This window comes from Lytechinus variegatus, chromosome 2 (genome assembly GCF_018143015.1).
Source record: "Lytechinus variegatus isolate NC3 chromosome 2, Lvar_3.0, whole genome shotgun sequence".
Classification (NCBI taxonomy): domain Eukaryota; kingdom Metazoa; phylum Echinodermata; class Echinoidea; order Temnopleuroida; family Toxopneustidae; genus Lytechinus; species Lytechinus variegatus.
Window position 1 is genome coordinate 41,348,057 of NC_054741.1, and position 24,844 is coordinate 41,372,900.

The window sequence follows — 24,844 nt, forward strand, 5'->3', positions numbered from 1 at the left end:
CCAACAAGCATAACACTGAAAATTTCATCAAAATCGGATGTAAAATAAGAAAGTTATGATATTTTCAAGTTTCGCTTAATTTCACAAAACAGTTATATGCACATCCGGGTCAGTATGCAAATGAGGGAACTGATGACATCATTCACTCACTATTTTGTATTTTATTATATGAAATGTGAAATATTCTAATTTTCTCCTCATTGTCCAGTGAAACAAAGTTTTATTTCTCCCTGAACTTGTTGAATTACCATTGCTTAAGAGTTTATGGTTCAGTCAAGTTGGTCCTTATTGTCAATTCTTCAAAAATTGAAATAATGTATAATTCGAACAATAAAAAACAAAAGAAATAGTGAGTGAGGGACATCATTGATTCTCTCATCTGCATGTGACTAAATTGTGTACATAACTATTTTGTGAAAAATAAGCAAAAATTTAAAATGTAATAACTTTCTTATTTTTCATCCGATTTTGATGAAATTTTCAGCATTATGCTTGTCTGATTTTCTCTATTGATTCAAATCAACATTTTCATGAGGAGGACTTGACCTTCAAAGAATTTATTTGTTTAATTTCACAGCCTATTTGATCATGAATCAAGTTTCTGGGATAGCTCGCTTTCCTCTCTCCACAAGGGAATTCTCATCTGCCTCAGAAATGGCTGACATAGTAACAGAAGGAGATCTTGAATATTATGCAGGTGAGTAGGCTACTTTTAAATAAAGATCAAACAAAAATATCAGAAAAAATAGGAACTTCTCTTTTAAATGTTATTTTTATTAATCATAGAACATTACATGTATGTATTTGTATTTCAATCTTCTGTACATGGAAACATAATGCAATGAATTGAATCATAATGAATATGATGGTGATGATAATGCACAAAATTTATGTAGTACCATTGCCGTTTTACTGATAGTTAAAGTGTTACGATACTGCAACAAATAAGCAAAATTTAGGTTTAGATTTTAATTTCCTTTTTTTTATTTGCAGGAAATGATTAAGCATAAATAATCATTTTTAAATAAAACATAAATAAATATTGATCTTACGTCTCTTGAGATTGCGATAATAATCCAAAGTAAAATCTAGTATTTAATCCAAGTTGGCTAGCAAAGATAAGTTCACAATGATGGCGATGATGAAACTGATGTTGAAGCACGATGAATAACAAGAGTCACTGTAACGAGTTGAAATGTCCGTAAAGACGATGTTGATGATGATTAACAGTCAATTTCAGCAATCCATGGGTTGAAAAGCGTTCATTAAACAGGTTGATGATCTCGATGAGAACTGAGAATTCCTCTCTCACAATAACAGCAAACAGTTCATTGATGGCGGGTAAAAATTCCACAGAAGATAATTATTCCAGGTGGAAATAAAGTCTGCTCTGACATAAGGTCTGGCATGAAACTCTTCGCTCTGATCTGATATGATGAAGTGATCTGATCTGATATGATATGATGATCCTTGAAGAAACTGCCACCTTATTTATACACATTTCAACTATTCTAGAAACTTCTAGTATTCAATATTCTAGAGGCTTCTAGTATTGTCTGAAAAAAGAATATTCTCCTTCTGGAGCAATCACATTCTGGAAGACTCTTAATTGACCTCAGTGAAATTAACATGTCAATAAAATAGCTAAGCCTATTGTTCTTTTCCACTGCCCACGAGTCTATTGTGTAGCAATCTATTGTTTGGCAGTCTGTTCAGAAATAACGAAGCGTACTCAAAGATTACTCATGTCTAACAAAGTTGTACTATAGAGCCTTCTGAAACATTCTTGATCATCTATGCTATAAATGAATGTAATAGCTCTTACAATTCTTCTTATATATAACAAAAGGCATCATTTAGGGTATATGATTTTTACACTAACAGCACACTACAGAGATGCCAACCCTCCCGATTTCATCGGGAGGCTCCCGAAAATTCATCCCAACTCCCGCCCTTACGATTACCATCCTTATCCTCCCGAAATTACGATTTTTTTGCATTGATCAAATTGGATTGGAAGGACATGTATCGTCTGCTAACTTTAGCATGTAGTAACTCCATTACGTTCGCTGCTACTAAATTCTGTGTGAAAAGTAGACAAATAAGGAGCAGCGAAAAGCTGGTGCATGTGATATGCCCAACGGGAATCCACTGTGCACCAGGCCGGTAGGCCCGGCTAGCTTCGCGAGGCGTGTGCGCTCGCGGCCACTGGATTTGTCGAGTCGTGCGGTGGAATATCGGTGTGTGATTTCGGCGTATTGATGGGTTGATATTGACACGAAATGGCGGAAAATCAACAAAAGAAGACCAAGAAATGGTCTCAGAAGTATAAGACTGAATACAGTCTCCAGTACCTGTGTGTTCGGAAGTTGGAATGAGGAATTTACCATGCATTTTGCGCAATTTGCAGCGTGGACATTTCAGTTTAGCAGGGAGGTCTTGATGATAATTCGGAAGCACTTAACGTTCGGGAGCAAGCGGCATAGGCCTACGGACATTGCGAAGACAAGATCTTCGAGCTCCACTACAAGGCACTAGTACCCTGTTGTCTTTATTTCACCAAGCAAGGGACCAGCGCTGAGCTTTTCTTTACTGGATTTATAGTGGAACATAACCTGCTTCTAGCCGAAAGTGATAATTCATCCTTATTATTGTTGTTGAACAGGTACTTCTTTTGTCCCCTCATTTTTTAATTTAGGGGCCTACATGTGAAAATGCATATTTGATATTTTTAATGTTAAAAAAGTGGGAACAATGTTTATTTCAAAACATGTGAAATGCCCCAAAATAAGGGTCAGATTGCACCAGAGAGCATCTAGAAACCCAGAGCTGGACCCCGGACCCCGGCTACGCGCACATAATTTGGTGGCGGTTGCAAATCCTCCCTAATTCTGATTTCCAAAAGTTGGCATCTCTGACACTAGTTTGAACATTTATCACATCAGCATGAATAGATTACAGTGTTCAAGTAGTGATTGGGGGCAAGACAATTTGTGCCTCTTATTAGTTCACCTTCGAAGAGGGGAAGGGTGTTTTTGAATGCATTTTATTTTTAATGTTAAAGTCAAACCAAAGAAACCAACTCCAGATTGATCAAAGTTGTTATGTTTGTTTGAATTGTATTTCATTGGTCACTTTTGAGTTGGTTTGATTGTGTGACAGTAGCATATATATGGCATTGTAACATGTCTTTCTTGTATTCCATTCACTACAGCTGTGGAGTTTGATGTGGACCCAGATGCGACTGAGATACCTATGGATATGAGATACACTATTCGTTTACCTCATGATATTGCAGCATTTGGTTCTTGGTATACTGATCTGAATGTCTTTCCATGGCTAGGAGTCGGCCCATCTGAAATTAAGTAAATGCATTTTATTTTATCTATGAAAATCAAAAGCCAACTGCAGTCAGCTGTAATCACAGTCATATAATTGAATCTGACAAATCTTATCATTAGTTTTCTTATTCATCAATGTACCAATTCATTATAATACAAGAGAAATCAATAATAGGCAGATTTATGTACATATGCACAATTCGTGCCTCCTATTAATTCAGCTTTGAATGAGTTAAATTGCTGATTCTAATTTAACTATTGAAATACTGCTAGCAAACGATTATTATTTATGCATCTGACCCACTGAGTTAACCACATCTGCAAGAATTTTGAAGGAGGCAGATGAACCCTGAAGGAAAAGAAGATATTGTTTTCATTTACTTTTGTGGATTGTTAAGTTCTTTTTGTCTCGCCCATCAGAGGTGAAGGCGAGACTTAGGGATCCAAATGTCATCTGTCATCCGTCCGTCTTCCTTCCGTCACAAACTTAATGACACATAACTCCACAACCGTAAGTCACTTTTCAACCAAACTTGGATGGTAGATGGACTTGGGGTACCTGCATGTTAGGCTGCAGTTGGAGGTCACATGATAAGGTCAAAGGTCATTTTCAGGTCAACGTTAAAGTTTACATGCAAGACTCTCTTATGACTCCTAACTCCGCAACCGAAAGTTACTTTTCAACCAAACTTGGATGGTGGATGGACTTGGGGTACCTGCATGTTAGGCTGCAGTTGGAGGTCACATGGTAAGTTTAAAGGTCATTTTCAGGTCAACGTTAAAGTTTACATGCAAGACTCTCTTCTGACACCTACCTCCGCAACTGTAAGTAATTTTTCATTCAAACTTGGATGGTAAATGTACTTGGGCGACCTGCATGTTATGCTGCAGTTGGAGGTCTCATTGTAAGGTCAAAGGTCATTCTCAGTTCAGCATTAAAGTTTACATGTACATGACAAGTGTTACTCTATACCAGTCATTTCACAATGAAGTTTCGATACAATTCTGTTGCGTACCCTCGTTAGTAACGATATTTCTGGTTATTTTCATAAGTGGGCGAGACACAAAATCGCTTTTGCCTTGTGATTTTATAAGCAGGAGACTAATTTTTTCCTCTCTCCCTTGAAGTTATGAAAACATAATGGACGGTACTCTGATAGCCATGGTTTACTTAACCCTGGGTTAACCTAGACCACACTTTTATGGAGTGCCAGTTGTCAAATCTTTCACCTTGTACAATAATTTTATTTCTGCACCAAGACGCTATCCAATATTAAGCGTGTGGTGAAATGAGAAGAATTATGAATATGAAAATGTAATGATTTTTAAAAGATTAATTGGTACATCATCTTTGCCATAGTTTTGGAGGTTCTGAAACCCAGCATTCTATAGAAGTTTAGTCTAACATTATAATTTAGACTAAAGTTATAGATAAATACCAGTTTTGTTAATGATCTTAAAATGAGTTCGAACAGAATCCGAAGAAATTACATCAAAGTGTTTGTATAAATAAAATATATGTGCCGAATAATTCTGGAACAAATTCTATAATTGCTGAGAAAAATAAGCACGGAATTCCACCAAATGTCAGTTATTTTTCGAAGCAATATTAATACACTGTCCCACATATGCTTTTCTTAGGTAATTTTTTATCAGAATTATCAATTTTGAGCTAAGATTTTGAACCAGATCTGTATGATTATATTTTGACAATTAGCCTTGATTTAAAAGACTTTCTGAAGAAATAATTGTTTGCTGCAACTACAGTCTCTTAACTTTAAACTTATTTTTTATTATCAGAATACCACTCATTATTTTGAATGCAATAATCATGAATGACATTAACCCTTTGCGTGCGACTGGCTTCCACAGAAGCCCAGTGAGTTATTCACTTAGCTACGACGGGCTTCTACAGAAGCCGAGATTCGTTTGGTTTAATTCGATGAAGTTTTTCGGCTTTTTCGTAATTGTTATGTACTAAATTCTTTGCCACTATTTCCTTTATAAACCTATTTCGATAATCAAATGAAAAAAATATACAGCTACGTGGGGAAAAATCCCCCAAATAGGAAATCATTTCAACTTTACCCGAATTTTTTGTTAGATTCAGACGGGGAGGATAAATTTTGTGATGTGCACGTACGCGCGCGCACACTAGGCCTGATCATGTGATTTGTTCTGATCACGTGACTTGATCCATATCGTTCTGAAAGATAATCTAAAATCTTTTCTGCAAGATCGTCACGTAAATATGCTACGCGCTTATTCACCATTTTCGTCTTATTTATTTCATCGAGGAGATATCACTAGATAGAATGATTTCTCCTTGGTTTCATCGATCGGTTGTATTTTCAGAAAAACAAAAAGCTTGTAATGTCTTAGTGCTTTGAGCTGATCTCGGTGCACTTTTGAACTTTTTCCCTCCTCCATCATCCCTCTTCTCATTATTTTTGTTTACTATTCTTACAAAAAAGAGAGAAAAGAAAGCAGTTTAGCACGCCATTCTTCTTACGCTCTTTTCAAAAGGGAAACGGCCATGTAGTTCATGATATCGGCACTACCCGAACAAAATGTCTGGGCAGCCACTCAAACAAATTCCTTCCGAAAAGAGCAGGATACAGATGGTCAAATCCCCGAACAAAAGGAAGATTCCATGACTATCTACTTATTAAAACGAATAATAACATGACTTTATTTTTTTGTTAGATTACTTTAAAAAAAATCTCAAAACGTTTGTTTGTCGCCACTCTGTCCTCAGACCCTTGTCAAACTGATGACGTTTTATTATTATTCTTGTTTGACCTACCCCCCCACGGAAATGTTCTGACCTACACACTCTAATATTGCTTGTTTGTCTCCTCTCTCCTATTTTCTGTTTTTAATTGCGAGTAACGTGGTAGAAAAGATAAGAATAAAGACCGTCCTGGCCACTTTTTAATCCCGTTACGACCCCCCCCCCAAAAAAAAAAATTAAAAAAATTATAAATATCGCATTTGTGGACACTTACCATGGATAGCATCCATACCAAAATATTTGGAAAAAGATTTATGTTATATAGGGACAGCAATGTTTTCTTTTATGGTGCATGGTCTGAGCTGTGGGACGGGGGTGAATCGGCTAAAAAAGTATTTTTTTAATTCATGTCAATTTACAGAATGAATTTATTATAGGTTAGGTTTTAGAAGCTCTTTATCTTTTTCTCCCAGATGAAAATTTTTGCATTGAAAAGTTGACGGAAACCTAATCACTTCAAATTATAAAACCAATAATGAACTAAAAGTTACCTCGCCTGAAATGGATTAAATAGAATGATATTTACTATCAATAACTGGGATATACCCATTTGATTTGCTAGTTCATTACGATTAACTTGCGTGCCGAATATAGAGTACACAATTTTCCTGCACGCGCGCTGCATCTCCCTATTAACGCACTATCCCAAGATCATCGCGCAATTTGGCGTCCATTTCCTCTTTTACTTTCGCCTGCGGTCGAGTTCAGTCGCAAAGCTAAGTACACTCTCCAAAATTGCAATTCTATTTTCTTTTTGGATACTTTCATTGTGCATTCTTCCCTTATTTCAATCTTATTTCTTTAAATTAAGATTGTCGTAAGATTATCCCGTCGCGCGGAGCTTCCGTGATATTTATTTCACATTTTTTTGTTCCTCTTCTCGTGAGTTTGTTTTTTAAGATACGTTTCTCAACAGGCGGGTTGTCTTCACTTCTCCGCCCCATAGCTCCGCGCGTTCCTGCGTGTCGCGGGCGTTGACTTCGCTCCCTTTTTATTCCTTTATTTCTTTTTATTCACTGACTTCTTCGTTTATACGACTCTCGTCGTGAATTTATTTGAATTATTTCTCCACAGATAGGTTCTGTTGGACGTCAGGAGCGTCGTATTTCAATCTCGTTTCAGGTCCTTTGTCTCTTGTTTCGAGTTAGTTGATTGTTCTTTTGTTTCAATCAATCCTTTGTTCTTGTGTTTATTAATTAAATTAATTAGTTAATTAGAATTTTTTTTTTAGGAAGCCGTCTCCTGTCAGCGTTCGTCGCCTTTGGCTCGGCCTTCCTTCTCGGGAAAGCTATTTTTGTTTTTCCCCTTTCCTTTTTCAGGTCAGCTGCAGGTCTCCGGACTTATAAATTTTTTTTCTTAAACTTCTTGTTTAAAAAAGAAAAAAAGAAAGGGAATCTTGTGTTCCTTCTTTTTTCTTTAGCTGATCCTCACCTCAAGAAAAATTATTTTTTCTTTTGAACAGGTGGACAAAAAAAAAAAAAAAAACTTCGTGTTTTCTTCTTAAACTTCATGTTTTCTTCTTTTTAGGTGCTTCCCCCTTTCTTCTTTTCAGAATTTTAGCGGAAGCAGCTTCTTGTTGTGGTTTTTTTTTCTAACGGACTTCTATAGGGACAGTGTCTCATAATAATTCTTTAATTATTACTGTTTCCTTTTGTTCTGGGATTTTACCTTGTAACATCCTTGTGAGATTTGTTTTTGACTCTCAAAAGTCCGCTTTTTGAGGTCTTTTGACTTCTGGGTTGGGGTTCATTACCCCCCTACCCCCTTGTTTCTTCTCTGTTTCTTATCTTACTACTAGATCACCCTACGGCAATAATGAGCCTTTCGGCCCTCTTCCTGAAGAGCCTCAGGCGATTGCTGTTTCGGGGTCCAACACCAGGGTTTTATTCCCCACCACAGGTAGTATAGATAGCGAGAACAGAGTCAGAGCTCTCGTGAGCTCTCAAAGGGGTGGAACCGTGGACGCGCGTTCACGTGCCCCGCTTAATAAGGGTGGAACCGTGGATTTGTGACCACGTGCCCGCACGGTGATGGCCAAGGCTTCCGTCTCGGAACCTGAACCTTTATCGGGGAGCGCCGCACTAGTACAGAAAACGGCGACTCCTCCAGGGCTGTTAGACCCACCGGCCATCGGGTCACCTAAATCGGGGGGAGAGCATGGGTCTCTCCACCCGGCAAAGACCAGGCTCGATGCCGCATAAGACCCCGCAAGGAAGCAGCGGCAAAGGGCTACCAGCCCCTGGTCGGAAGAGGCACCTGAGTCCGACCGTGTCGGACTCTCAATTCAATCTGACACCGTCAGATTCGGCTGACGCCTCCTCTCGCCCGGCTAGCTCTCCCACGGGGAGAGCTAAGGAGAGGAAGACAGGCGCAGCCCAGCCTCTTGTCCCTTCTTCCGCTCCGGCGCCGGAGCGACCGAAGAAGAAGAAAAAGAAGAAGAGGAGAACCACAGACGTAAGCCCCGCTCTGTCGGGCGGTCTGTCCTCTGATTCTTTTGATGGCCAGGCCTCTCAGCTTCTCAAGCTACTCCAGAGTGCCTTTCAGCACTGCGGGTTTTTACCCCCAGGCTCGCCTGCTTCAGCCGACGGTACTACCAACCGAGCGGATCAAGCAGACATCGGCCATCCAACACGCCGGGGTGTCTCTAGCGATTCTCACGAACCGCCGGCTCTCGAACCCACGCAGGCTACGCCCATGAATGCTCAGGTTCGGCCTCCCCCGGAGGTCCGTCCCCACGAGCCCGGCCATGGCACACATCGCCACTCGAGCCGCTCACGTGCGCCTGCTTCCCTCGGGGCCCAGCCCGGCAAGGAGACGTGGGTTTGTTCCCCCTCCCTGGAGGCGGAACAGGCTGTTTCGGGGGACGAGTCCAATCTCGATCCACCCGGTAGCCCGGCTCCCCAGCTGTCGGCTAGCACAGCCCAGGACGCCATGGAGATCCTCCACAAATATCTCCCGCATATCTATCCGGCTAACGAGCCGTTAGAGGGAGATACGGGTTCTCTTTTCTTCTCGCAGCCGCAGAAATCCGCCCAGGGTATTCTGCTCACGAATGATTTCAAGGCTGCATACTAGAGGGCGGCTGCTCTGGCCAGTTCGCTCGCCTCCCAGGGAAGAAAAACGGTATCCTTTGGCAAGAGCTTTGCCTTCACAAAGGATGACACCGAGGCGTTCTTTACCCCTAAGACGTTCTCCCCCCTGCTTGACCGCATCGGGGCACGTTTGGGGACCCGTTTCTCATCCAGCCATTTTGCTTCTGTTGAGAAACTGGATGTTAGGTATGAGGCCTTGACTCGTTCAGCCCTCAGACTTACAGCCTTTCTCGGAGCCTTGCTCGGCCTTCGAGCACAGTCTTCCAAGTTGGAATTAACCGCCGACGGTGCCCTTATTGACGAGGCACTCCTGTCCTTGGTAGGCGAGTTATGGATGCAGCTGGCCGCTGCAGCTACTACTGCATCCAACTCGCGTAGAGCTTGTGTCCTCAGTAGATTGGGCATTGCGTCCAAGGACTTGCTCAAGTTCCTTCCTGGCGTCTCCCAATCGAACAAACACTTGTTCGGGGGCGAGGTTGCATCTCTTCTACAGGAAGAGATCGATGGACGCAAGCAGGCCTCTGAGCTTCTCAAGGACCTCAGAGCCTCGCGTCCGACGGCTCCACCCACGAAGAAGTCGGCCTCCAAGGCTCGCCCTTCCTCTCGTCCAGTGGTGCCCCCGTCTCAACCTCGTGCTCACGCTCCGCCAAACCGCAGAGCTCGCACTAGACCTCCAGTGAGTGCCTCACGTGGTGGTCGGGGTAGAGGCAGCCGGTCAGCCTCCAAGGCCCCGGCTAAGCCCAAACAGTCTCTTTGACGGGTTTCCCCGAGCGCTGGGACCGGTCAGCGGTCGTCTCCGTCATTTCCTCCCTGCATGGGAGGAAATAACGGACGACGCATTCATCTTATCCGTCGTGCGAGATGGCTACTATATCGATATAGAGGCCTTCCCGCACGGCGCGATTCGATCCGCCCCTTTGACCGTCTCCCCTCTTCATCAGTGGTACATCGAATCAGAGATCGGTGCTCTGCTGGAGAAGGAGGCAATCGAGAGGGTCACAGACAGTCCTCATCTCTGTCTCTCCTCTATCTTCGTCGTCCCCAAGCGCTCGGGGAAACTCAGGATGATTCTGAACATGAAAATGATCAACGAATTCATCCAGCCAGACCATTTCAAAATGGAAACAATGGCTTCGATCCTTCCGTCTCTGAAGGCATCGGATTGGGCTGCCTCCCTAGACCTCAAAGACGCCTACTTCCACATTCCCATTCATCCCGCCTCGCGGGACCTGTTGGGATTTCGCTTCAAAGAAGCAGCTTACAGATACCGGGCAATGCCTTTCGGCTTACGCCCGGCACCCAGAGTTTTCACTCGGGTGGTCACCGCAGTGGCCGCCCACATGAGAAAACGAGGTCTAAGACTCTTCGTTTATCTCGACGACTGGTTGCTGGTCGCAGACTCAGAGGCCAAACTTCTGTCCCATCTATCCCTTTTTGCGGGTCACCCAGAAGCTGGGATTCATAGTGAACTGGGAGAAGTCGGATCTCTTACCCTATTGCAGTCCCACTTATTTGGGCACGGTTCTAGACCTGCCAAACCAGATCGCCAGACCAAGCTCGGACAGAGTTCAGGCAATCGTCTCGTTAGCTCGCGCTCTCAGAGCGCGCAGCTCTGTGAAAGCTCGCACATGGTTGAGACTTCTCGGGTACATGGCAAGCCTCGTCGACATTCTTCAGGACTCTCCTGCTTATGAGACCCTTTCAGAGATACCTCTTGCGTTATTTCAAACCGAATGCAGACTCTCTGCTTCTCTGGATTCCCCTGTCTCGGGAAATCCATCTCAATCTGGCCGCTTGGACACACACGTCCTTTGTAGCGAAGGGCAAGCCCATCCGTACCCCTCTCCCATCAGCCGCTCTGACCACAGATGCGTCGCTTACGGGATGGGGCGGCCATTGTGCAGGGGAGATGGTTTCGGGTGTTTGGTCGCTCCATCACAACTTACCCCATATCAATGTGTTGGAGATGAAAGCTGTCATACAATCCCTTCAAGATTTCCAACACAGGTTAGTCGAACGGTCCTGATTCGCACAGACAACAAGTGAGTGGCGGCTTATATCAACCGCCAGGGCGGTACCCGATCGAGCTCTCTCAACGCCCTCGCTGCGGAGCTTTGGGAGTGGTGCCGCCGTGCGAAGATCGTTCCAATTGCCTCGTACATTCCAGGCAGCGACAACCTGATAGCCGATTTTTTGTCCCGGGGCCGGTGCCTACCATCCGAATGGTCGCTCCACCCGGAGATATTCCAGTCTTTCCAAGCCCTCTGGGGGCCCCTGGAAATAGACTTGTTTGCCACGGCTCTCAACCGGAAGTTACCGACGTTCTGTTCTCATGTCAACGAAACAGAAGCAACTTCCCTGGATGCATTCTCCATTCATTGGGGGGATCGGAGGTGTTATGCGTTCCCTCCGTTTCATCTCATACCCCAGGTATTGAGGAAAGTGAAGGAAGACCAAGCCTGGCTTCTTCTAGTGGCCCCCAATTGGCCAAGGAGGTTCTGGTTTCCACAGCTCCTAGAACTGTTGGAGGGGGACCCGTTCACTCTCCCCCTGAGGTCAGACCTAGTATCTCAGTCTCTATCGGGGATCTTGCATCCTCGGCCAGCGGTCCTCCACTTGACCGCATGGCCGTTATCGGGCAGGATGCGAGAGCGTTAGGCCTTTCTGATCGTGCCTCTGAATTGGTGATTCAAAGTCGGAGAAACTCGACTCTTGATCTTTACAATTCTCGCTTGGGCCGATTTTCAGACTGGTGCGCCACGCGGTCTGTTGACCCTCGCAGCGCTTCTCTCGCCGCCATTGCTGATTTCTTTGTTCACCTTTTCGACATCGGTCGTTCGCTTTCCACCATTAGAGGCTTCCGGTCGGCCATTGCCGCCTTTCATTCCGGATTCCCAGATGGTTCCAACGTCTCTAATTCCAGTCTTCTTTCTAGACTGATGAGAGCGTTTTTCCTAAAGCGACCTCCGAAGAAAAGTCTGGCTCCTTCCTGGAGCCTCCCGGCTGTGCTTAACGCCTTGGCTAAGCCTCCTTTTGAGCCTCTGGCCAAGAGCTCCTTGCATGATTTGTCTATCAAGACTGCCTTTCTTATCGCTGTAGCATCCGGTCAAAGACGCAGCTCTATTCACGCTTTGTGCATTTCTCCCGGTCACATCCGGTGGGAAGGGCGTGGAGTCCGCATGATTCCAACCCCGTCTTTCATTGCCAAGAACCAGACTGCCACCTCTGGTTCGATTGAGTTCTTCCTAGCACCCCTATCAGATCTTTCCTCAGTTTCTGAAGACAAGGTCTGGTGCCCGGTCAGGGCCTTGAAGTGGTATCTGGATAGAACGAAGAGGCTTCGCAACTCTGATCAGTTGTTTGCGAGACACCATCTCCCGCTGGATCGTTGATGCGATCAAGTCAGCTGGTGATGATGCTCTCCTTTCTGACACTAGGCCGAGAGCCCATGATACTCGAAGTATCGCCACTTCCTGGGCTTTCTTAATGGAGTCGCCTTGGACGACATTCTAAGAGCTGCCTTTTGGCGCTCTAACTCCTTTACTTCCTTTTATTTAAAGGACATTCCTTCGGGAGAGGCCTTATTTGCCTCCTCTGCTCTCAAGGCAGCGGCCCCCGTGTCTTAATCTCCCTTTTTGCGCACTCTTTTCTAGACATGCCTCCCTTCACGTTGAATCCGTGTTGGTCTAGCAAATCAAATGGGTATATCCCAGTTATTGATAGTAAATTATGAAAATACTTACCATGATTTTCTTATTTACGAGATAACTGGATATACCCATTTGAACCCTCCCTCCTACCCCTCGCCTTGTGTGACAACATGTCTTGCTTGCAGGCTCATGAGAGGAAATGGACGCCAAATTGCGCGATGATCTTGGGATAGTGCGTTAATAGGGAGATGCAGCGCGCGCGCAGGAAAATTGTGTACTCTATATTCGGCACGCAAGTTAATCGTAATGAACTAGCAAATCAAATGGGTATGTCCAGTTATCTCGTGAATAAGAAAAATCATGGTAAGTATTTTCATAATTATGATGAGAAATTACGTTAAGTCACCCACTATAGGGTCATTCCATGCCAATTCACCCAATGAATGTGCAATTTTGCACCCGACCGTCTCAGAATTTGTTGTAATTTGGTATACATAAAATTCACCATGGCCCAAGCACAAAACAAAAAGAATTAGTCCAAGAATTAGTACAAGCGATTGTAATCATGACTATTGAAAGGAGTGAATACGACTCGCGATCCCAAAATCAATGTGGCACAGGGGGGTTTTATGGCTGGCACAGGGGATTAGCATCGGATTAGCACTTCGGCGTTGGGTTAGTAGTGTGCGTGGCATGTTAAGAGTTAAGTTACAGTATGCAAGCACATGAAAAGAAATTAAGCTTAATCAGTTCACAAATAAAAGATCAAACCTTTATGCTCATGAATAGGTATCTGTTTCGGCATTTTGATGTTCATCAATATATATTCATTTTGATGTTCGGCAATATATATCATATATATTCATGGTAGTAAAGTCTTCACTTTTATCATCAAAATATATACATGTATATATATGTATATGATATATATTGCTGAATCATAAAATGCCTAAACAGATACCTATTCATGAGCATAAAGGTTTAATCTTTTATTTGTAAACTGATTAAGCTTAATTTCTTTTCATGTGTTTGCATGCTGTAACTGAAGATTGGAAGAAATCATGTTACTGGTAAACACTTTACTAACATGAATATCAGTGTGTGGGACTAGAGTGAAATTTCATGGTATCTTTGGAAGAGTTTTTAAAGGTGAAGAAATGAAATATCATCATTGATTTTAACATATTTTGTCAATATCATACCAATAATTAACATACATGAAAATCAAGTTAAAAAATTATTTGTCCGGGGGTCAAACTCATGGTCAAAGTTAAGGTCAAAGGTCATGACCTTATAAATTGCTCCAATTCATTATTCGATGCATGTTTTGGATTCCTCTCCGAATTTCCTATCAAATGGTACCAGTTTCATAAAAATTGGTCAACACGTAACGACGCAGTGGCCATTGAAAGTTGAAGGTCACGCCCATTTTTGTCAAAACAAGGAGAAAAGGGCTGGCCGTAGCACGAGAACCGACGAAGCGATTGGACTAATTTTTTTTGTTTTGTGGTTGGGCCATGGTGAATTTTATGTATACCAAATTACAACAAATTCTGAGACGGTCGGGTGCAACCACTGGGTGAATCCAGATGGAATGACCTGCAAATAAACAGAAAATAAAGCAATTTAAAAAACCGTTTATCCCCTGCTCTTTTGAAAATGAAAACGTCCACCAGTTCTTGATCTCGGCACTCCCCAAACAAAAGAAAGTCATGGCGGATGCTCGAACAAATTCCTTTTCAGAAGAACAGGAGACAAATAGCCAATGCTCTGAATAAAAGGAAGATTAGTGTATTTCGTCAGGATGGCCCACTGAATGCTTTTCGTCTTTAGCAATACAAAAAGCCCTTGGGAATACTGCTTTTCATATTACGACAGTGAGATTTTGAAAAAGTAAATGTTTACTCACTTATTGACAAAAATTGGAGGCGCTTAAGACATGGCAAGAACATTTTCATGACGAAAAACTTCCATTCTAGATCACTATACCCCGGTTTCCCTTCTCATCAATTCTCTTCTCCAAGTACGACAAACCCTAACATGCCCCAAGCAAGCAATTTAAGTATCAAAACACCTGTTTCTTGACGTCGGTCCGAAGATAACACAAGAGCCCGGCATATACAGTCACAGCAGGGGGCCACACACGATGGGATGCATGCGCAGCGCTGAGCTCGGTTTCTGCAAAACATGCCGTCATTTTTATTCGCTTACTTTCCTTATTTCGAGGTCGATTTTCTTCGTTCAAAATTGACAATGGACTAACATTGGATTACTGAATACAATATGCCTTTGAAAACGTGATTAAATATCAAATACAATACTTTCATTCCGAAGGTCCTACTACAGGCAGAGAAGTCTTACATAATAGCACAGCTGTTGTTTATCTTTTGGTCCTTTGCTCAACGCTCATATACTGGCCTGTGGAGGTGAAATTGAGACAGCGGGGATTACCCCTGGATTACCTGGCCAAGCGTGGGTGATAAGGGCTTGGAAATGATATTTGGGAGATCCAAACGAAAAATGGGGTATAACACCGCAGTTTGCAATCTGAACTGCGGTCTTTATCCAAACGGGGGTTTCACGTAATGTTCTTGAGCATTACAGTGCTTTCTTCATAAAAAATACAATTTCCCCTGGGTGATGATAGACATAGGGAATTGGAGATGGAAGAAGATGCAAGTGAGATTAAAAAAAAAAATAGAAAATGCAAATCAAGTTACATGTATAGGAGAATGATGAAATGACAGAAGGATGAGAGGGGGAAAAAAGAGGAAATAGATCAAAAAGGTATAATGTAAACCATAATTTGCACTTTTGCTATTGCATGAATATTTGCTTATAAAGAATTATAGATTAGCTGAATGTGGGAGGGAGCGATCCGGCCAAAACAAAATCACAAGTTTATGGACTTCGCGTTTCATCTTCAGGAACAAAATTATATTTTTATTACAAACAATAATTCATAAAAAAAAATCCAGAGGGGCGATTAAGTGAAACATAGAGGCCACCGTATTAAAGCCCAAAATCACAAATTAGTTTCGGACATTCGTTACGCAGCATAATACAAGGGAATATTTACCCTTTTTTTATTCATTCTGGAAAATAAAGGTATTTGGTATGCTGTGATTTCACCCAAAACGGATTAATGTCTTAATTATACACTTTGCAAATGATCTCTATACAAAGAGGTAAAGAGACCATTCTTGAGTAGCGTGACAATAGGCAAGTAAAAAAGCACTAGAGCAGACAAAAAAGCGGTATCGATCGAACCCAACCCGTCCGCGCGTGCTGATTGCTCTTACGCATTTTTGTACACAGTGCCTATTGACTTGCCAAAAGCAAAGATTTGACAAAATAACATGACTATTTCCTAGTAAATTTCTTAACTATTCTGTTGATTTGAGAAGCGAAACCTTCATTTTTAGAAAGAAAAATGTCTAATCTTTCATCTTTACATTTACTAAAAATCCTGAAAATACTTCAGTTTGGCGCAATTAGCAATTGTTTAGAAAAACACCACCACAGATCCAAATACCAGCAACGTGCAAAAACGGCTCCGCCGCGGGGAGAGGTATCCGGTTTTGTGGGTCCGCACGCAAAGGGTTATAAAGCATAAAACATGATCTACATCGAAAAGTAAGTATTCTGTTCATGTATTTTTCTTACAGCAACTACAAGAACCGATTCATGTTGATTCAGAGTATCATTGACCGGGTAGTGATTGCTGTCCAAGCATATGACTATACTTCAAGTCTTGCAGTATTTGGTGCTGCCCTTGACTTGGAGTTTGGCATGCAAGTAAGTTTTTCCTATAATATTTGACCATTATTGTAAATCAAGTAGTGCAACTTTTGTAATCAATCGGGTGTTTTAAGAAACTTATTATTAGTTCGAAATCAAGCGTAAGTCTCTAAAAGAAGGGTAACTCCTTAGATTCTTTGATTAGATGGAAATTTGTCCTTGATTTGCATTTAATTTTTCTTACGATGCCTCATTACTTTTGATTTTGGGCTTAAATTTGATTTTGATTGTTTCTTGCGATGTCCCATATGCTGTTATTTATGTAAGGCTTATTTGATATTCAAATTTTGTGTTTTGTACCTGTCTTTTAATCTACTTCATATATATTATTTTAATATGCACAATATCATTTTAACTGACATTTGAGTGTCTTTTCTTTTTTTATGCCCCCGCAGACAAAAATATGTAATGGATTTTTAAAAAATTTGGTGTTTAAGTAGATGACACTAAAATGCAGGCGAAGTTCAAATTCGGATTCCGCAGGTCCAAGGACACAGCTCATTAAATATGCGAGATGGTTTCCGCGCAATAACCTGAAAAATATGTAATGGATTTAAAAAAATTTGGTGTGTAGGTAGATGACACTAAAATACAAGCCGAGTTCGAATTCGGAGTCTGCAGGTCAAAGCTCATTAAATATGCAAGTTGGTTTTTGCGCAAAAAAAATGTTCAAAAATGTTTTTTGTTCAAGTTTTTTTTCAAATTGCTCTCATTTCTTTACCGGTATTTTTGCATAAATTATGTTCAAAAGGTCAAAATATATGAAATCATATTCATCCTTTTAAGATGATCTTATGCCGTCGTCGGTTGTCTGTCATCTGTCCACAATCTCAAAATGCTTCTTATTTGTCATTTCAAGTCCAATTTCAATTCTGTTTGCTTTATATGATAGCACTAGGTGGGGGATTTAAAATGGAATTTTGAAACTTAATTAAATATAGAGGTGGGCTATAGAGGGTCAATTTTAGGTCACATTTTCAGAACCTGCTCATCACACCCTAGTTTGATGACTTTGTGCCTACTGACACCACTTTAAATAAAAAAATGAAAAAAATGCGTTATCCGGGTTGCCCTGACCGAAAACGTAAAAAATCCAAAATGGCCGCCGTTTCGGCTAAAAAAAGACAATTTGGCTGTAACTCGGTCATTTTTTTGGTCTGTTGTAATAGTTTTGGTGTCTAACCCCATGTTTTAGGGGTCAAAGAAATTGAATATAATGAGATTTTTGGTGTAAAACCTAACCTTCTACATTAAACTCATATTTTCCCCATATTTAATATTAAATTTTCCCTCTCCTTCACCCCTACCCCAACCGCAATTTTTGTACTTTATTTTCTGTATATTCTTTAAGTCATGCTAGCTTTGATACTACTAATAATAAATTCTAGCTACTAAAAGTTTTTTTTTATTTAAACAATACATCGAGAAATATACCAAAATATCTACATACATTGTCGTGCAGACACCTGTATGTCGCTAGTGAATTCGGAGTCGGCATACATGCCCGGCATGCATGGTAACTGGGAAGCCAGTACTACATGTAATACTGTATCTGCTTTAAAGTACCAATTATTTGGTCATCAGACCTCTAGTCAGAGAGAACTATACAGTTCCACTGTGGGTATACATATTTAATTGTAAAATGATATGCCAATTGTCAAGCACAAATGCAATGTTTCTGCTGGAAGATGTATCCCATGAGCCAATTACATTACCGGTACATAGAAGAATCTGCATGGCAGTACTGTCTGTACATCAGCTTGCTTTGGCCATTTCTAGTGCTAATGCTGATCTGCCCCTTTTAATCTTCGAAGTACTGGTATCTTTCCATGTGCTCAATTTCATATCCCTCACAATATTAGGTATACCAGTTTCGTTCTTCGTCGTAATCCCATATCACACTCACACTGCAGAACTCACTGATGCCCACTTCTTAGTCCGGTAGTATTTTTTTCAAGGTTTGAATGGGCAGTTGACTGTGTGATCCCATTGGGCAGGGAGATTATCAGACTCTCCTCCAGTCAATAGAAGCGTCAAGATCACCTTCATTTCTGTTTCACATACAGTAGTTGGTTGACCTTATACAAGTGTTGGCGCACCAAGTAATCTAGATGATGGGACGTGTGTCTGTGATATGACAGCTCTGCACGTAACATAGTTTTAAGCTTGGTTGAATCCTGGTTATCCTGGCATTCCTGAAGCTCATCAACGTTTGTTAATGGACCTCCCCATTTTTTCTGTAACAGCCTATGCACATACATGTACCTGGTACTCTACTGCTTGTTGTGCTTGGGCCACATTCTGCTGAAGATTTTCCTGCGAGAGGATGTTTTGCTCTTCCACCCATTTCTGCTCACTCTTACCCAACATGTTTGCAATGTTATATGGGTCGCTTTTTCCAGTTTACTACACCAGACTTGTTCAAGGTCATATCATCTCAAATACCCTTGGCAGTGAAGTTTCTATTAGAAGCAGCAGCAGAAAGCTTTGCTTGTTTGTCAAACTTTGACAGATTCCGCTCACACTGCAAATTGTTTGAAGGTAGATTGGTGAGATCTTCTGGTGTGAGTTTCTAGAGTTCAGTTGCTCTAGATTCTGCAAAACCTGTTTCTGCCGTTTGCTTAAATCCATACTCACCTCCTCTCCGAATAGTCAAATCTTTGGCAGCTTGCTGACACATTTGCTGCAAATAAATGCCTACAAGGTCTCAGGATTTTCCACTTGAAAAGAGTATGGTACCTTGTATGAAGACAGCGTGTCTGTCTTGTTATTCAGCAGATCATCATTAAGATGTGGGAGGATGGTCACTACATGTAGATCATTCTGAGAGCTGACTTCCACTATGTTAAGGATTGCAGGGTTATGCAGTATGTGAACCAGGCCAATATCTTCAATGCTATCATGACTAAGTCACACTCAAGGTACAGATGGCAGGCTTGAACAAGCAGGTTGTTGGATTTGATGTTCTGCGATGTCGCCTCATACTCCGGGATGTGATATAGAATGACTGCAGCAGTGTATCCCATCTGAGCAGATTGGTGTTCATTGAAGAGGCTGTGTTTCTTTGTTTTCCCTGCAGATGCAACCTCACTCTTGAAGGTCTCCCACATGGATGACTTGTGTCCGTCCTAACTATACTTGTTTTGTCAGTGCCTGTAATGCTGCTACAACCGACCACTCACTTCTTGAGGAAGGATTTCAGGGTCGGCATGTATGGCATAGTATGCAATTAAATTTTCACGAAGCCTTAACTTGACTTTATGCTGAACAAGGGTAGAGACAATATTGCCTGCATCAAATATCTCACATGTGTGACTCACATACAACACATGTGTAGAGGGATGTGCTGATGGTTAAGAGATGCTCCTATTTGATGTTTGTAGTAATGAGGAGATTGAGTGGTAATAGTGATACATTACATGAGGTGAGAAAGGGAGCTGTGCTGGAACTATTGTGCATATGCCTACTTTAATACAAAGTGGATGACATTTGGGATAATGGGCATGGGACAAGAAGAAAAAAAAGGAAAGTTTAAACTGTTGATTGTGATGCACACGTCATCTGTAAGAATTAATATTGTAAGAATTCGCATTTTGGAGAAAATAAGTAGAAATTTGATTAAATACTGATATAACATGAAATTTAACACTAATATATTAAAATGAATACCATAAATGAGTTCAGTGACCCCCAAAACATAGGTTTAGACACCAAAACTAGGCTAAAAGATGAAAAAATGACCAAGTTATGGCCAAAACATGTTTTTTTAGGCAATCCGGCGGCCATCTTGGATTTTCGGGTTTTTCGGCCAGGGCACCCTGGATTTCACATTTTTTTTCTTTTTTTTCTGATTATGGTCTCAGTGTGCACTAATTCATCAAACTAAGGTGTGATGAGCATGATCTGAAAATGTCACCCTCTATAGCCCACCTATCTCTCAAACAGAGTTCGGAGGATACCATGGATTTGGCCTCATTGCGCCGCGTCCGCCGCCTTAGAGATTTCCTTGTGAGCGCTCTATCGGCTGCATTTCTTCTCCGATCATATTCATATTTGGCATGAAGGTTGAGTATGGTATAGCGAAGCCGCCTATTGATTTTGGTGTGGGTGGAGGTCACATGGTAAGGTCAAAGGTCATTTTCAGGTCAACATTAAAGTTTACATGCAAGACTCTTTTATGACACCTAACTCTGCATCCGTAAGTCACTTTTCAACCAAATGTGGATGGTAGATGGACTTGGAGAACTTGCATGTTATGCTGCAGTCAGAGGTCACATGGTAAGGTCAAAGGTCATTTTCAGGTCAGCATTAACCCTAAAAAGACTGGGGGGCCTGATTCAGCCCACCTCGACATTTTTCGCGATAAGTCCGCCGCTTGAAATTTTTTTGACTGCGTCGCTCGCTGACTTTTCACTTTCAAGTCTCATGCAACTTTTGAGACCAAAATTGTGACCCCCGGGTATGCGGTTCCGAAATTACGCAACATTTCGTAAGTGCATGCAGACCCCAAATTACTCAAAAACGTGAATTTGTGTACAAATCCAATGCAAATAGTGTTTTTAGCAAAAATTCATAAATGTATCATTATTTTTCCTTTTACTGCTTAAAATAAATTAATTTTATCTCTTTTATGGTCAAAATAAAGTCCTGAACAATTTCCATAACAAAAACAAAAAGTCGAAAAACAAACAAATACATAAGAAATTTAGAAAACAATAGAATACATAAGAAAATAAATGTGATATTGAATTTTTTAAAGAGATTTGATCACATGCCTATCTATAGTATGTGAAACAAAAATTAGCATTTTGGGGGCATTTTTTATTAATTAGAGCAAACTTATGATTTTATGCATAAATTTGCATAATTAATGAGCAATGAGATTTTTCACAGAATTTGGTATTACAGTTTTGTAGATAATGCCATGGGTAATGCGCGTGCCAATTTTCGTCGCGATTACGCGATCGACGGCCGAGATCATAAAGGGGGGTTGATTATGCTAATTAATGTGAAATTAATTGATGTGTATCTTAAGAATTCATATAAAATACTTCTTTGTACACAGCATTTTGAAATTCTGAGTAGAAAATTACTTATGCCAACTTATGCAATTAACAAATTACAGAAAATGCCTCTTCTTTATTTGTTGAAGGATTTTGATCTTTTTCTTCCATCTGGTAGAGCTGCATGAGGTTCACCAAACTTGTTCACAAAATTTCAAAATTTTTACTAGATAATTATTTATGCTAATTTATGCATATTCATTCATAATCACAAAAATACTTTTTCTTTAATTTTGATTTTTTTTTCCCACCCATCTTGTAGGGCTGCATGATTGTCACCAAGTTTCAAAAAAATTTTGAAATTTTGAAATTTTGACGAGAAAATTATTCATGCTAATTTATGCAATATTTATTCATAAATCATGAAAAAAAATGAATTTTCTCATTTATTTGTTGACCAATCCCAATTTTGTTTTGCTTTTTATGATAGCTCTAGGTTGGGATACAAATTTCAACACAGAATTTTGAAACTCATTAAATAAGCTAATTTATGCATTTTTTTCAAAACGCACAAAAATACTTATTTTGTTGACTGATTTTTATATATATTTTGTTCCATTTGAGAGCAACATGAGGTTCACCAAGGTTCTACACAGAGTTTAGAAATTTTGACTAGAAAATAATTTAAGCTAATTATTACAAAATTTATTCATAAATTCATAAATAAAAAAAATGCTTTTATGTCATTTCTTCATCAATTTCAATTCAGTTTCCTCAATTTATATCACAATATACTTCACTACAGTGTCAATTGGGGTGAAATTAAAAAAATGGAATCAAATTGCGTTGTGAGATGCCGAAGAGCTCTACATCATTGATAGGCTAGTTTCAAGTTTTTGTACAACTTGTTCTTATTTCATTAAATCTGCATTAATTGTGTTCATATTTGATACAAGTGATCTTTTAATAGGTAATACCACATGTGCCTTCTCAACGATAATGGGGACAAAGGTCATCTCGGGTCATTTTTTTTTCCAAAATGCTCTGATTTCTTTATTTCTGCATCAGTTATATTCACATTTAATACAAATAATCATTGCATGTAATACTGCATGTGTATTGTTGAGGATGAAGGGGTCAAAGGTCATGTAGTTGTTTAATGGTCAAGATTTTGTGCAAATTGCTCTCATTTCTTTATATCTGCATTAGTTATGTTCACATACACTTTGTTCAAAGGATCCTTAGGAATTTTACATGTATGTATGGTCATGAGGATGATGGGGTCAAAGGTTATAGTCAAGAGGTCAAGTTTGATTAAAATTTCTCTCATTTCTTTATTTTTGCATCAGTTGTGTTTACACTTGGTACCAATAATTCGTGGGTAATACCACATGTGTGTTCATGAGTGGGGTCAAAGGTTGTCTAGGGGTTAAAAGGTCAAATGATATTAGGTCATGTTCATTCTTTTTTCAAGTTTTTGTTCAACTTGCTCTCTTTTCTTTATATCTGCATCAATTGTGGTCATACTTGGTACAAATGATCTTTGGACAATACCACACATGTGTTCTTGAGGATGATAAGCTCAAAAGTCATCGAGGGGTCAAAAGATCATATTGTATCTTTTATTGATTGCGAAATCAGGCGAGATTCGTTCGTGAATCACCTTGGGGTTTTTTTTTTAAATAGTTCAAAATTGTTGAGTTTTAGAATAATTATGGAAATAAACTCTGGTTAGGGTAAAACAGACATTTTCTGGGTGAGAACTTGGTGAAATCGAAAATCTCCTTTAATTTGCTTTTTTTGTATGAGTGTTGTCTTCTGTTAGTTTTAGTGTTTTCATCATTGACATTACTGCTTATGGTATTTATTCATTTATAAAACTCTGGAGTAATCTTTCTTCGGATCATGTGTTAACTTATTCAATACTTTACTGAAAACCTCCCTTTTTCAGGAGAATTTAAAATAACTTGCTGTTTTGCAGTGTAATTTGTAGACATAGTAGGCTTCCCTTATTTTCCTTTATTTATGACTTAATCATACATTATTTTGCTTAATATTGTTTCATGTTGACCTGCTGCACAGTTGAGTATATCCATGTAGAAATTGCACAGTATTAATATACAATTATTATTATAATTGTATTATAAAATATTATTTTGGTTTGATATTTAGAGGAATCACATTTTCTTCATGCAGCTAACTTTTCTTCCAATTTTCTCTTTCTCTGCAGCAATTTCCTTATCCATCATATACTGATGATCCATTCATTGTAACAATTGAGAACATGATGCCCCTTCTTCTGTTTTTGAGTTTTATCTATGGTGCTGGGTCTATAACAAGGGTAGGTCCTTAGTGTTTTTAAGATCGTTGCTTGTTTTGTGCATATCACTTGTAGAGTTATACACCACATTGCATAGTTAATGAAAAAGGAAGGTAAAAGAAGTACAGATCATGTATGTATATGAGTGAATATTAGGGGAAAAAATATTTTAAGAAGAGGTGTTAACCACCCTCTTGACTTATAAAGTCAAATGCAGAGTTGCTAATTTTCCGGATTTTTCCGGAATTCCGGATTTTTTCCTTTGCTGAAAAATATTCCGGAAAAAAAAATCGATTGTCAAAGTGATATCCGTAAAAATTTCCCCTCCAAATCTTGTCACGGAGTTCGCTACTGAGAGCGCAATTTCAATTTTGGATGGCCAATTTGCGCAGACGGAAAATTATTAGCGTTGTGCGCAGCATGAAGTTTAGCTGGTATACTGTACTTGCACGGTACGCGCGAACAATACATTGTAGCAGTTGCAAACGCCGCCCTATACCCTGCAGGGATACGGGTGTCAGCGCTATCCCAGTCGGGCGATCGCCCGGTAGAACCGCTCGAAGCACGGCCCGATGTGGCTGCAATCGCCTGCTGCTGCGTGAGTGATTGGTTGTCTGCCGCGGGATTTCAGCTGAAAACCTATTTGCTACCATGAAATATGTGTTCTCTGGTGCGTATTCATCAATTCATATGTGTGAACTATCCATCATTTTGATAGAAATTGTGATTTATGGATTTTCAATAGTATAGGATTGTCTTGTTGATGAGTACAGTGAGTGAAAAAGGGCACCCCAGCTGCTACATACACCCGTCCCGAGTCGCACCCATTGGCCGCAGCATATT

The 24,844-nt window shown here is 40.4% G+C and overlaps 1 protein-coding gene across 1 annotated transcript in view; it reads left to right on the forward strand.

The window, feature by feature from the left end:
• Positions 1-559: 559 nt before the first annotated feature.
• Positions 560-24,844, forward strand: part of LOC121408105 (phospholipid-transporting ATPase ABCA3-like) — a gene marked incomplete at its 3' end in the record, with an annotated part of 52,012 nt that continues 27,727 nt past the window's right edge. Inside the window, 4 exon segments of the mRNA XM_041599443.1 lie at positions 560-697; positions 3,215-3,365; positions 16,546-16,675; positions 23,912-24,022. Of these exon segments, the coding sequence (XP_041455377.1) occupies positions 589-697; positions 3,215-3,365; positions 16,546-16,675; positions 23,912-24,022 (501 nt within the window).